Consider the following 15777-nt stretch of genomic DNA (forward strand, 5'->3'; position numbering starts at 1 on the left):
GGCTTGTCTGTTACATGCTAGTGTGATGCACCCAAACTGCTGCCATTTAAAACAGCGCATTGGGTTGGGGACATAGATCACATATGTAAATGAAGGAAACCTGCCTTGATATGCTCTGGAAGTTTCCTGCTATCGAATGTAAGAATAAAGGAGTGCAATTTGAGCAGATCGACATCAGTCATTTTCATTATATTTTGCACATCAGTGACACCTTCTTGGGCCCACTCATCTTTCAATTCTTCTTTGCGGATATCTACAAGTTCTCAACAAGACATAAAACGTTTGCTGTAGTTCAATGTGTCAAGTAGTTCTGTTTTGATCACAAATTCCCAGAGGTACTTTTCCTTTCTGGAGATTTGTTGCTTGTTTGGAACTACAAGGTTTGACCAACAGTATCCCATTTGACAATTACTTCACAGATTTTTAAGTGACAGCAACGCCCTCTAAATCCTTTTGAATGTACAAAGCTCTCCTCTTTGCTTTTAACTATTAAAACACATTCTAACTAGCAGCATGTGTTCTGTTACTAGAAAAAAAAACTCTTTGAATTAACTCTTATCAGTACTGGCAACACAAGCTCTCTCAGCTGGTGTTGGCACCCACTAGCTACACCCATTCTGCTAGGATCTGACAGAGACAAAATTGGGGGTTCCATCTTAGTCCCAAGGGCAGCTAGGGGAAAAAAGGTCTGCCCAGAGAGAGCCCTGCTTGTCTAGGTAAGCCTTCTAAAACTGAGGTGCGGCAGGTTCCTCAGAGGTTGACTGGTAATGACTGTTCACCATAACAGCCACACATATATGATTGTGTCTGTGGCACACTTTGAGACTGACAGCTTCTTCTTCTTTTGAGGCTTTTACCATCTCCTCAATTCGCAATCGGGGCGGTTAAGCCAAGATCCCCATTCCCTGTGACAAAACGATCCATTGGCTTGCCACACAGTGACTGCCGAAGCATGCCCAGTGCTTACAGTGCCAAAGGACTGAAGGCACTCACTACAGATCAATTCTTTTATCTTGTCAGCTTGCGCATGCCCGCCTAGACATGGGAGATTGCTGTGTTGCCAGTTACAAATGACGCAAACACCAAGAGAAGCAGCTCCATAGTGCAGTATAGTTCGCAAACTTACGGTTAGGGAGGGATTCCGCAGTTTATGAAGTAAAGCCACCACGGCCGCATTAACCCTTTCGCTGCTACAGAGACGTGCCCTTGCATTCCACGATTTTGTCATCACTGCACTGCTCGCCTGTGCAGACACATTGTGTTCCGACTGCTTTGAAACACTTATCATTCGATTTCACAAAATCCTATTTGGCCCAAAAATTTGATTTTTACACATCATCTTGACTGATACCTTCCCCCCATAAATGACTTAATTTTGTTTCGATGTTGTGCAGCATTAAGTGTAGTAAACCATTGCATGAAATTTTGAAGAGTTTGCAGAGGTAAAAGTCCATAGCGTTTATTTCCGTATGGTCGATTTTAGTTGCCACAATGTTGAGAGTGAAATGTGGACAAGATATCTAAATTTCATATAAAATTTACTGTATAACAATATCTCATTTAATTCAAGTACCAGATAGGTGTCATACGTAATATTGAGAAATATTCCATCTTTCGCGATTGTAACAAAAGTTTTATTCACACCTGACCCGTTTGGCTTTATTTTAAAGCACTTCAATCAATGAAAGGTAAGGCACATACACAATGGTACTCCTGTTCTCTTTCTCGTTTTTGTTCCACAGTCACAGTTTTACCAATGGTACTGAAATATATTCCTCTTCTGCAACTGTAATAAGCGTCTTATTTAGACGAGACGCGTTTTTCTCTTTTGAAGCATCTTCAGTGGACAGTATTTTGTCTCCTCCATTGCCAAGTCACTTTTCATAGTTTTGTGCTGCGATAACACAATATTCAACGTTTGTGTTGGCTGATCAGTGTTTTAGCAAATAAATGCTGTTTGTGTGTGCCACACACAAAAATTATATTTGACATAGCTCAGAGCACTTCACTGATACACAGTATATTCAAGTCCTAATGTTTTTGTAAGTCCACAGTTTTGTTTAATGTATTTTGTCTACTTCTTTTTGATTGATTGAAGTGCTTTAAAATAAACCCCAACGCGCCCGGTGTAAACAAAACTTTTGTTAAAATCGCGAAAGATGGAATATTTCTCAATATTACGTACGACACCTATCTGGTACTTAAATTAAACGAGATATTGTTATACAGTACATTTTATATGAAATTTAGGTATCTTGTCCACATTTCACTCTCAAAACCACAGTGCAACATATTGAGGTATGGACATTGAGAGTTTGAGACAACTCAGTCAGCGGTGGTGGCCTATATGCATGCTGCCCCGGTGTGTAGCCTGAGATCATGTCTTGGTCTTGTCTTATCTTCTCACAGGCACACTTAGTTCAGCACCTACCATACAATGTTTCCTTCTGTCAACTGGTGTGCTGGTGAAGGCATACGCCAGCACATAATGTGAGGGTTTGCTGTTTCCATGAAGAAAACTGTTACAAAGAAAAGTAAGGACTCTACAAGCAGTAGTTGAAAACTCTGCGTGTCTGTGGAGAATCCCTCTGTTTACAGTTTACTAAGCACCTGTAATTAATTTACTGTGCTCCACTCCATTTCCTTCTACAGATTCTTTTCACTATTATATCAGCATTAAAAACTAAACGAGTAAGCAAGAGTGTAACAAATTGGTTACTCTCTACTGACCCCTCTAACCCAAATTAATTTTTATTTTGATATTATGAGTCAAAACAACAATGCAATTATTTGTACACAGTTTTTTTATTATAATGTAGAATTTAAAACAAATTGCATTAAGAGCACAACAAAAAATCTCTCACATGTATATATACAATGAAAGACCCTAGACCATCATGTAAGGAAGACTCGTAGCACTCTAAAACTTCCCACATAAGGCCTAACAAAAAATATCTGCCAGGCATACTGAATATCAACACTTTACTAAAGATTGCAAAACTTAAACAATTGATGGATGTATTAAACAGATGTAACATACTCACACTAGCACTTCAGGAAAGCAGACACGGAGATGGTAACATATTTGAAACGGAGGGCTACAGTACTTATAAGGGTAAATAGACCATAAAGAATAAATAGAAAGTCACTATGCTTGGAACAGCTTTTACGGTCCAACGGAATATAACAGAATCTATAACAAATTTTACATCCACATCACAGTGAACATCACTCATCTCATTTACATCAGCAAAGTATGGCTATACCATCATAAAAGCAAGCGCCTACCATCTAGGACAATAAAAAAAAAAATCCAGAAGAAGTCAAACATTTTGGGAACCACTAGAAAAAGTATATGAAAGCACCATGCAGAAGTACTCTTAGAAGACTTCAATCCACTGATTGGCAGAGAAGAGAATTAATTACAAGGAAATAATAGGAAGTTTGACGTATTGCCTGTTGGCTTCTGTCACAAGTTCTTTGGTCAACATTTGTTTGAGGATTTTTCTGATGTTTGTTGGTTTAAAAGAGGGGGAAAGAGACCAAACTGCGACGTCATCAGTCCCTTGTTCCTAATAAAACCACACCACAAGTGTGAGACTAAAACAGACAAGACATATAACACAAAACAGAAAGAAAGGAAAGACCACAAGAACGAAGGAAAGGCAATGAACACTAAAAGAAACAAGAGGACAAGAAAACAGAGAGACGCAAGAAACAGTTAGAAGAGAGTAAAACAAGGAAGCAGATTACAGTGGCTGGCCGACCACAAAAATAAAAAGGAAAAGCCAGCCACCCTGCAACACATTAAAACCTCCACCCTAAAAGCACTAGGGTGGAGGACACAGAGGGACAAAGGACACCGCACTAAAACTCAGATCAGATGATAAAACCCACCCTCACAAATGAAACTCAAAATCAAATCAGCCAATGAGGTGTTGCCTGCTAAAACCAATGATAACGAGTCCGGCAACCAAAGATGAAGTCACAGGGCAGCCGAAGGAGGACACAGCAGAAGAATATGGGCCACTGTCAACCGGGCGCCGCACAGACACTCAGGGTGGTATTCACGGTGCAGGAGGTAGTTGTGGGTCACCCAGGCATGACCAATGCGGAGCCAGCAGAGAACCAGGGAGTCCCTGCGAGAGGCCTTCATCGAGGACTTCCACACATTCGTGGTCCACTTAATGGCTCGAAGCTTGTTGTGCTTACTGAGATTTTGCCATTCCATCTCCCAAAGCTGAAAAATATTGTGGCGTAATAACTAAAGCAGGTCTGTTGCAGGGATGCCCATCTACAGAAGTGGTTTCCGTGTAGCCCGTTTGACCAGTCTGTCAGCAAGTTCATTTCCTGGAATTCCGACGTGACTAGGGGTCCAGACGAACAGCACCGAGTGACTGGACCGTGCCAGGGTATAGATGGGCTCCTGGATGAGTGCTACCAAAGGATGACAAGGATAGCAATGGTCAATAGTTTTCAGGCTGCTCAAGGAGTCAGTACATAACAGAAAAGACTCCCCATGGCATGAACGGAGATATGGAAGTGCACGAGAAATGGCCACCAGCTCTATAGTGAATACACTGCAACCATCGGGTAAGGAATGCTGTTCAATATGGCCACCGTGAATGTAGGCAACACCAACATGACCATCAGCCATCGAGCCGTCGGTGTAAATCATTTCAGAGCCCCGGAACACGCCACAAATTGAGAGGAAGTCATAGTGGAGAGCCGCAGGGTTAAATGAGTCCTTAGGGCCACGTGAAAGGTCCAAACGAAGCTGCGGCCGAGGCGTACACCATGGAGGCGTACGTGAACGGACCACAAGTAGAGGTGGTAAAGGGAAGGACTCCAGTTAGGAGAAAAGAGACCGCACATGAACCGCAATCGTTAGCCCCGATCTGGGCCATCGATGCCGGAGATGGACTGCCGTGGGTGGGAAAAGGAGATGGTAATTCGGATGTGCAGAACTACGAATGTGTGCAACGTAACTGGCGAGCAGTTGTGCGTGTCTGATTTGCAATGGAGGGATCCCAGCCACCACCAGTATGCTGGTCACCGGACTCACCCTAAAAGCTCCTGTCACTAGTTGAACCCTGCAGTGGTGCACAGGGTCAAGTAAATGCAACAGTGAGGGTGGTGCCAAACCATAAACCACACTCCCATAGATAATTCGGGATTGGACAAGGGCTCTATAGGGCCCCAGCAGCGTAGAACAATCTGCACCCCAACTGGTGTTGCTCAGGCAGCGGAGGGCATTGAGTGCTGCCAGCACTTCCACTTCAGCTGACGAAGATGAGGAAGCCTAGTCAATCGAGCATTGAAAACCAGTCCTAATAATCGATATATCTCCACTACAGTGATTGGATCATCATGAAAGTAAAGTTCTGGGTCCAGATGAATGGTACGATGCCAACAGAAGTGCATGACACACGACTTTGCAGCTGAAAACTGGAAGCTGTGGGCTACAGCTCAGGACTGCGCCTTGTAGGTGGCTCCCTGCAGGCGACGCTCAGCAACACCAGAACTGGAGCAGCGGTACAAAATGCAGAAGCTGTCTGCATACAGAGAAGGTGAGACGGAGGGCCTGACAGCTGCTGCTAGACTGTTGATGGCCACTAAAAATAGAGAGAGACTCAATACAGAGCCCTGTGGGACTCCATTCTTCTGGATATGGATGGAACTATGGAAGGCACCAACTTGGACATGGAAAGTACGGAGCAACAGTAAGTTTTGGATAAAAATCAGGAGCAGGCACCGGAGACCCCACTCATACAATGTAGCAAGGATATGATGTCGCTAGTCATGTCATATGCTTTACGTAAGTGAAAAAAGACAAAAACCAGGTGTTGCCGTCTGGAAAAGGCTGTTCAAATGGCAGACTCGAGGGACACAAGATTATCAGTGGTAGAGCAACCCTGGCAGAAGCCGCCTTGACATGGAGCCAGTAGGCCACGTGACTCCAAGACCCAACCCAACCGACAACATATCATACGTTCCAGCAGCTTACAAAGAATGTTGGTGAGGCTGATGGGCCGATACCTATCCAAATCAAGCGGGTTTGAGCACTGGAATGATGGTACTCTCCCGCCACTGCGATGGAAAGACACCATCAGACCAGATCCAGTTGAAGATGATGAGGAGATGTCGCTTGTAGTCAGATGAGAGACGTTTAATCACCTGGCTGTGGATCCGATGAGGCCCAGGAGCTGTGTTGGGGCTATGTGCAAGGGCACTGAGGCCCTCCCACTCTGTAAATGGGGGGGGGGGGGGGTTATAGGATTCACTGTGGATGTAGTGAATGAGAGGACGTTCCCTTCCAGCCGCCGTTTGAGAGTGCGAAGGGGTGGGGGGTAATTCTCTGATGCAGAGGCTCGAGCAAAGTGTCAGCACAGTGCTCGGCAATCGCATTTGCATTGGTAGATAACATGTCATTTATGGTAACACCGTGAACACTTGTTGGGGTTTGGTACCCGAAAAGACGTTTGATCTTTGCCTAGACTTGGGAAGGTGACGTATGGCACCCAACGGTCAAGACGTATCTCTCCCAACACTCCTGCTTCTGTAGTTTGATAAGTTGGTGAACGCAGGCACAGAGCCGGTTAAAGACTGTGATGTGCTCCAGGGATGGGTGCCGCTGTAGAGCTCATCGAAGCTCCTTAATTGCTTCAGCAACTTCCGACGACCACCAAGGGCCTGCCTTACGCCTCGGGCGCCCTAAAGAGCGAGGGATTGTGCTTTCTGCTGCAGAAACAATTGTTGTCGTCACCTGCTCAACCATCACATCGATGTTACCGTGTGGGGGAGATTCAACGGTGACAGTAGAGGCGAAAGTTTCCCAGTCTGCCTTGTTTAGAGCCCATCTGGGCAGGCATCCATGGGCCTGACGCTGGGGCAGTGACAGGAAGCTGGGAAAGTGGCCACTACCACACAGGTCGTCATGTGCTCTCCAGTAGATAGATGGGAGAAGTCCTGGGCTGCAAATTGATAAATCAATGGCCGAGTAACTACTATGAGCCACAGTGAAATGTATGGCGGCCCCAGTATTTAAGAGGCAGAGGTCGAACTAAGACAGTAAAGTTTCGACATCTCTGCCTTGGTCAGTAAGCACAATGCCACCCAACAAGGGGTTATCTGAGTTATAACCTCCCAAAAGCAGGAAACGTTCAGGGAGTTGATCAATCAGTGCAGCTAATACATTCAGGGGTACTGCACTACCTGGAGGAAGAGATACATTGCAGACAGTTATTTCCTGCATCATCCTTATTCTGACAGCCACAGCTTCAAAAGGGGTTTGAAGGGGCACAGGTTCACTACAGACTGAGTTTAGGACATAAACGCAAACTCCACCTGAAACTCCATTATAGTCACTACGGTTTCTGTAATATCCCTTATAGCCATGGAGTGCAGGGATCAGCATTGCCGGGAACCATGTTTCCTGGAGGGCAATGCAGATAGCAGGTGTAAAGCTTAACAGTTGCAGTAGCTCAGCCAGGTGGCAGAAAAAACAGTCGCAGTTCCGCTGGTGGATGACATCATCATGAGACTGGGAAGGCATGGAACATTCAAAGAGATAGTTTACACCTCAGAGTCACCTGCTGCCACCAACTTATTGTCTGAGCAATCTGTAACGATTGTGTCTGAGGGTCTAGCGAGATCCAAGTCCTCAGCAGATGCCAAAATATCCACCCAATCCTCAGACGCAGAGCCTGTAGGTAGCTTGTGGGTGCCATCGCAATTTCCTTGGTATTAGGGGTTTTCTTTTTGGGTTTCTCTCGCTGCTCCTTGTATTTCCCTGGCTGGGAGGACTTCACTGGCTCAATCTACGGGCCTGAGGATGAGCTTTTGGGCTCTTCAGCCACTGGCGGGTGTCATCTTTCCCATTAGTAGAAACCTGGGGAAGGGAGTGATCTAAGGGACCCTTTCCTAGTGAGAGAAGCCAAAGAAGCCTTATGCTTCTCTGGCTCAAAAGTGGTTTTTTTTGGGGGGGGGGGGGGGTGTTGCTCCCGAAGTAGGTGGTGCATGAGCAACTGGGAGGGAAATGCCCCCCCCCCCCCCCCCTCCCTCCAGCGACGGGGCAGGTGCAGTCTCCCGGTTCTGAGAGGTGACTGGGGTTGGTGGAGCTGATGGTGCCAGACCTGTTATAGTGGCAGGGTAAGACGATGTCATACGTACAAGATGCAGGGGTTCAAATTTTCTCTTAGCCTCAGTGTAGGTCAGTCGGTCCAGGGTAATTTTCCTTTCTTTCTGGAGAATCCTGCAGTCTGGCGAGCAAGGCAAATGGCACTCTCCGCAATTGACACAGATGTGAGATGGTGCACATGGAGTACTGGGATGTGATTGGCATCCGCAATCTCGACATGTGATGCTGGAAGTACAGCAGGAAGACATATGGCTGAACATCCTGGCTTCACCGTCAAGGAAGATTCCCCATCAGCTCTCGAACATACAAGGTACCGGGGCGAAAAAGAGCCGCTGCCATCCTTAGCTTGACATTCCTCCCATGGTGTGGCCAGGGAAGGAAACGATTTGGGGTCGTACTTCTGTGCATTGAATTGAGCTTGTGAACGTTTAGAGACTGCTGGTGTTTCACCACCAGCAAGAGATCATGGACTACACTTCATCACATGTCATCCATCCTGATGCCACCCACTCTGACCAGGGGACCACCCCACTGGCGCCACCTAGCTGCAGCAAAGGCCACCTGGCAGGATGGCCATTGCTAGGAGTCCTGATGCCCCATGGTGATGAGCATCTACGCCTTGGCATACATGGGGAGTTAACAGTGCAGGCATCAGCAGAGCGATCCCTGTGTGGTCAGGGGGCTACAACCAACAGAATACATGGCGGCCCCACCAAAACAGACTGGCTACCGTGCTGGATATCAGGTGCAAAGACGTCCATGGTCATCGTCGACGCAGAAAGCGACACTGCATAGTGCATAGTGGAAAACACATCCAGGAAGGTGTCCTCGCCCCAAGGGATGAAGGGATGGAGAATGGGTGGGACTGCAATGCAACGACGAGAAAGTGGGCTGAAGATCTCAATGCATGATGGACACAATGCACAATGTAAGGTGCCCTTCCCCAATTGGCTCACTCTTCGGGAAAACTTTGAAAAATGAAGGTCAAACAATATAGGGGACCATCACATAAAGGCCGAAACGTGTGAAACTCCCTTTAGTCGCCTCTTATAATAGGCAGAGCTTCACCTTCAATTGCTGGTGTCCATGACTAGACTGGAGTCTAGCCCATAGCCAGAAATTATACGAACCTGTCATGTCAATGTCTGAAGGCTTTTCCCTGGTCATTTCCACAGTGCTTCTCCTCTTGCTACCTGTCACAGTAGTTCGCTGTAGCACAGGAATCCCATATCCTTTTAGCTCGAGGATTTCTTTCTTACAAAGCAGTTGTCATGTTTGTGGATCTCTGTGGCTCCCATGAACAAGCAGCCATGGTAGCTCTTTGTCAACGGATTTTATTGTGTGGTTGGTCTCACACAGCACGTGCTCTGCCATGGCTAATTTCTCCACCTGCCCCACCCTACAATGCCATTTATGCTTAGTGACCCATAAAATGGATCACCCAGTCATTCCCACACAAACTTTTTCATGTGTAAAGGGTACATGATGTATTCCCAACATTGCGAGTAGGTCCTGAGAGACACACTTTGATCGCAGTATGTTTGTAAGTCATCAGCATGTCAAAAAGTGGTCATGAAAGCTCAATACGTTTGCAATAGGAGATTTTTTCCCCCCGCACAAACACACCAACAAGATCAGAGAAAGGTATCAAATACTGCAGACAATTCGACCTAAAAGTAATGTCAAGCTTTTTCTGAAAATTACCACAGAGAAGAAAGACCTAGTCTTCTTCTAATAATATTTTGGCTCATATTAACTGGATCATGTGGAAATAAAAAAAAAATAAAAAAATAAAAAAAAACATTGAGATATCATGAACATATTTGTCAGAATGGGACAAGACACAGACTCTGACACCTTTTTAACAGAAATCGAAGCCAAATTTCAACCAAAACTATCAACACCTAAAATTTAAGAAGTCCACATAATTGACACACAATTTTTTTCAGACAACAGAAACAAATTCATTAAACAGATTTACACAAAGACGACGGGACACTGGACCGAGATAAGAGAAGCCATAATAGAACCAGTGAAAGAACTACAACAACCACGAAAAAGAAGAGAACGAAGATGGTGGAACAAGATATGTTACTATGCGATAGAAGATATACACTGCTAGGGAAAAAAATGGACATCCTGCAAATAGAAAAGACAAACACAATCCCTGAGATCAGGAGAGAAAAAAAAAAAAAAAAAAAAAAAAAAAAAGGACAGTGAAACACAAATGCTACAAAAACAATTAAAAGCAATGAATACAAATTTCAGATAGAACAACTATAGTTACTTCTATAAAGTTTTCAAAAAATAAACAACATGGTAAAGGCCAGTGAGATTTCACTTCAAAGATTCGGCACGCAGACTGATTACCAAAAATGAGGACAGATGCGAGTTATTAGCAAAAAACTTCAGGAACCTTCTAAACAGCGACGAAAATCCCCCTTCAGAACCACCATCGCTGCATCGAGCTGAAAAATACGTTGGCCAGTTGAAAAATAGGGAAAGACAGGGTATAAGCTCAAATGTGGAAACCGAGAGGGAAGCAACCAGCTGAAATCATTCATGAGGTTGTTAAAGATTTCTGGTAGAAAGGAAGAATACCAGATGATTGGAAACAAGCCATAACCCATCTACCATATAAGAAGGGAGACATGACAGACAGCAGCCATTACCGAGTCATGCCTTTACTTCCAGCCACCTATATCTGAACAATTTTAGAAAGCCTGCAATTCTGTAGACAGACAGACAGTATTTCTGACACTAGAAGCAGATATCAACAAAGCTACCAGACAATTAATTGAACAGACACTCACAGACATGACTTTGAAAAAATTTCTGCAAGAAGTTCCCATACCCTTTAGAATTAACTCAGGAGTTTAGCAGGGTGATAAGCTCTCACCAGTTCTCTTCAATTTTGTGTGGAAACACAATACAGTGAACACATGCACACAGAGAGAAAAAAATACATACAAATCAACATGGAGATATTGGAAGAGTTGATAAGTTTAAATATTTGGGAGAACGGATGCAATCAAATGGATCAGGCAACACCACACGTAAAGAAAGACGAAAAAAAAAAAAACATTGAATTTGCATACAATTTCACCCAAAACTGAATAATAAAAGATCAGTGTCATTTCAAATAACAGTAACAGGAAGCACTACACAGATCTGAATGCCTTAGACAGAATAAGATGGGTGAATAAGAATGACCGGAAGAGAGAAAAAGGCCAATACAAAAAAAAATTTAGGGCCACAAAAGAACAAAAATAATGGGATTAATGAGAGAAATGAACATTTAAACAAACATACAGAAACAATTCCACACACATTATGGAAGAGGAGATTAAAGTTTTACAGCCATATTCATAGCGTGAATGAGAATAGGCTAATGAAGAACATTTTCAGCTTCATTTCAAAATGAAAAAAAAAAAAAAAAAAAACTCAGGAAGATGGCTTGAAGAGAGAAGAAGGCACTTCAGAAGACTTACAATCACAAAAGACACCACGCAGGACTAGAAAAATTTCAGGTTACTGATCAATCCTGCAAAATCACCCATCCACAAAAAACCTAGGAGAGATATCAAATGAACAGAGGTATGCCATCAGCCAACACATGAAGAACTTCTGGAAAGATAAAGAGTGCACCATAGTTTTACGATCTAAGTGGTCTACAAGTAGTAAAATTTTGTAGACCTAATAATAACAACAACACTGGAATATCATCCCTATTAATAATATTTTTTAAGTGCCTGGGACTTACTGATTCAAGTTCAACAGTGATTTCATAATCATCAAAATGAGTGGAGGAAAAAAGTTCTTTTAGAAACCCTCCCTCTAGTTCAAGAAATGCTGAAACATGCAGCTGAAAAATTACATGTTTTATGACAGGAATTTGGAGAAGAAAAAGTAATGAGCTGCTGGTTAGCAAAATACATCCACAAAAAAGCTGCAGTTCTTTATCTTGTGCAGAACGAATATTTATTCTAGAGGTAATTCTGAAACTCCATTTTCTTCCTTTGGTAAACAGTCACTTTATACAACATACTAAATTTTGCAAAAACATGTTACTAACTCACCCTACAATAGTGAGATGGAATCAATAATCAACACAAAACTTTAAAGACACATACAATGTCTCAAGTTTCCTTCTGGTACACTGGATATGTACAAGAAAAGGTGTGCAAATTTCTCCCACTCTGGCCACCACTTGAAACGAGGTATCACTGTATGTACAAGCTGAAATGTGTTTTCTTTTTTTTCCACAGTTACTTTCATATTATGTGCACTTTGGTTTTTCCACAGTTACTTTCATATTATGTGCACTTTGGTTTCAAGTGAGATGTGAACTGCTTCCTTCAGATCATAATTATATTGAGACTGATGCATATAGGTAATGATATTTAATGTTACTTATTACAAAGTGTGTGAAAGAATACAAAACAATTCCGAGTTGCCATTCTTACCTTGAATAAATTTTGTTTTGATTCCTGGACCCATGACAATGTTCTTGGGAAGAGGACAAGAATCAACAGTCAGTATGTGATTTATTTTATATTTTTCCAGAGCTTCTAAATCAGTTGCTGCTGTAAGGTTTCCTGAGGGAGGAGATCATCACATGGTATAAATAGTACTTTTAGTAATTCATATACAAAGGCATGTAAATTATCATATTAAAATATCTGAATGATAGTTCTTATTTATTATTATTATCTAGTAAAAAACCCAAAAGTATTATTAGAAAAAAATTGCATAAATATTCCAAATTACGTAGAGAAGAATTTGATCTCATGCAAGCAATGGTTACTAACATCAAATGTACAAAAATGGAGACTTGTACACTTCACTCAACTAAAAATGCAGCAGCAATTCGTGACAGTATTAATGGCTCACAAATGTGCTCACAGGTCGCAAATATGTATTTGTGCAGTAGCACGATATGGAATGATTGAAAATTTAGTTGCATGTCACTGACTCTTCAGTACTTGAGGACACTGCAGCCTATTCATGAAGAAATATTGTTTGCAAAATCCTTGTCAAGATCTGTTTGGAATATCTACATCTACAACTATATTCAGCACATCACTGAATTTTATGGCAAAGGATACTTCCCACTGTACCATACATTAAGGTTTCCTCTTGGTCCGTTAGCATACTGCGAATAGGAAGAATGGCTGCTGCCTCTGTGCATTGTGCTACAGATCTAATCCTGACTTTGTGGTCACTATGGGGGTGTTCATCTACATCTACATCTACATCCATACTCCGCAAGCCACCTGACGGTGTGTGGCGGAGGGTACCCTGAGTACCTCTATCGGTTCTCCCTTCAATTCCAGTCTCGCATTGTTCGTGGAAAGAAGGATTGTCGGTATGCTTCTGTGTGGGCTCTAATCTCTCTGATTTTATCATCATGGCCTCTTCACAAGATATACGTAGGAGGGAGCAATATACTGCTTGACGCTTCGGTGAAAGTATGTTCTCGAAACTTTAACATAAGCCCGTACCGAGCTACTGAGAGTCTCTCCTGCAGAGTCTCCCACTGGAGTTTATCTATCATCTCCGTTCTGTTATCTAGGAACTCCTCAATCCAATCACACAATTGGTCTGATAGTCTGTATGCTCTTACTTTGTTCATTAAACGACTGTGGGGAACTGTGTCAAAGGCCTTGCGGAAGTCAAGAAACAGGGCATCTACCTGTGAACCCGTGTCTATGGCCCTCTGTGTCTCGTGGACGAATAGTGCGAGCTGGGTTTCACACGATCGCCTTTTCTGTTTTTGAAACCCATGCTGATTCCTACAGAGTAGATTTCTAGTCTTCAGAAAAGTCATTATACTCAAACTTCATACGTGTTCCAAAATTCTACAACTGATCGACGTTAGAGATATAGGTCTATAGTTCTGCACATCTGTTCGACGTCCCTTCTTGAAAACGGGGATGACCTGTGCCCTTTTGCAATCCTTTGGAACGCTTCGCTCTTCTAGAGACCTACGGTACACCGCTGCAAGAAGGGGGGCAAGTTCCTTCGCGTACTCTGTGTAAAATCGAACTGGTATCCCATCAGGTCCAGTGGCCTTTCCTCTTTTGAGCGATTTTAATTGTTTCTCTATCCCTCTGTCGCCTATTTCGATATCTACCATTTTGTCATCTGTGCGACAATCTAGAGAAGGAACTGCAATGCAGTCTTCCTCTGTGAAACAACTTTGGAAAAAGACATTTAGTATTTCGGCCTTCAGTCTGTCATCCTCTGTTTCAGTACCATTTTGGTCACAGAGTGGACATTTTGTTTTGATCCACCTACCGCTTTGACATTGGACCAAAATTTCGTAGGATTTTCTGCCAAGTCAGTACATAGAACTTTACTTTCGAATTCATTGAATGCCTCTCGCATAGCCCTCCTCACACTACATTTCGCTTAGCGTAATTGTTGTTTGTCTGCAAGGCTTTGGCTATGTTTATGTTTGCTGTGAAGTTCCCTTTAGCAGCAGTTTTCTAACTCGGTTGTTGTACCACGGTGGCTCTTTTCCATCTCTTACGATCTTGCTTGGCACATACTCATCTAACGCATATTGTACGATGGTTTTGAACTTTGTCCACTGATCCTCAACACTATCTGTACTTGAGACAAAACTTTTGTGTTGAGCCATCAAGTACTCTGAAATCTCCTTTTTGTCACTTTTGCTAAACAGAAAAATCTTCCTACCTTTTTTAATATTTATATTTACAGCTGAAATCATCGATGCTGTAACCGCTTTATGATCGCTGATTCCCTGTTCTGCATTAACTGATTCAAATAGTTCGGGTCCGTTTGTCACCAGAAGGTCTAATATGTTATCGCCACGAGTCGGTTCTCTGTTTAACTGTTCAAGGTAGTTTTCAGATAAAGCACTTAAAAAAATTTCACTGGATTCTTTTTCCATGCCACCCGTTATGAATGTTTGCGTCTCCCAGTCGATATCCGGCAAATTAAAATCTCCACCCAGAACTATAACATGCTGGGGAAATCTACTCTAAATATTTTCCAAATTATTCTTCAGGTGCTCAGCCACAACAGCTGCTGAGCCTGGGGGCCTATGGAGACATCCAATTACCATGTCTGAGCCTGCTTTAACCATGACCTTCACCCAAATCATTTCACAATTCGGATCTCCGTGAATTTCCTTCGATACTATTGCACTTCTTATCGCTATAAACACGCCTCCCCCTTCACTGTCCAGCCTGTCTCTGCGGTATACATTCCAATCTGAGTTTAGGATTTCAATACTGTTTACATCTGGTTTCAGCCAACTTTCTGTCCCTAGTTGTGACTGTTTATTAATGAGAGTAGTTCTGGGACCTTTCTATAGACACTCCTGCAGTTTACTATTAGCACATTAATATTGTTATTCCCTGTTGCATTTTGCCTACCCCTACCTTGCCACGTCTCGGGAGGCGTCTTGTCGGGCCTAGGGAGGGAATTCTCTAACCTAAAAAACCCCCATGTGCACTCCACACATACTCCGCTACCCTTGTAGCCGCTTCCGCAGTGTAGTGCACGCCTGACCTATTCAGGGGGACCCTACATTTCTCCACCCGATAGCGGAGGTCGAGAAATTTGCACCCCAGCTCTCCGCAGAATCGTTTGAGCCTCTGGTTTAA

General features: G+C 43.2%; 1 protein-coding gene across 1 annotated transcript in view; it reads right to left on the reverse strand.

Annotated features, from left to right (window-relative positions):
• LOC126298559 (dual specificity protein phosphatase MPK-4-like) overlaps positions 1-15777 on the reverse strand; it is a 132909-nt gene that overhangs the window by 96537 nt on the left and 20595 nt on the right. The window contains exon 3 of the mRNA XM_049989918.1: positions 12607-12738. Coding sequence (XP_049845875.1) covers positions 12607-12738 — 132 coding nt within the window. The remainder of the gene's footprint in view (positions 1-12606; positions 12739-15777) is intronic.

Source organism: Schistocerca gregaria, chromosome X (assembly GCF_023897955.1).
Source record: "Schistocerca gregaria isolate iqSchGreg1 chromosome X, iqSchGreg1.2, whole genome shotgun sequence".
Lineage (NCBI taxonomy): Eukaryota > Metazoa > Arthropoda > Insecta > Orthoptera > Acrididae > Schistocerca > Schistocerca gregaria.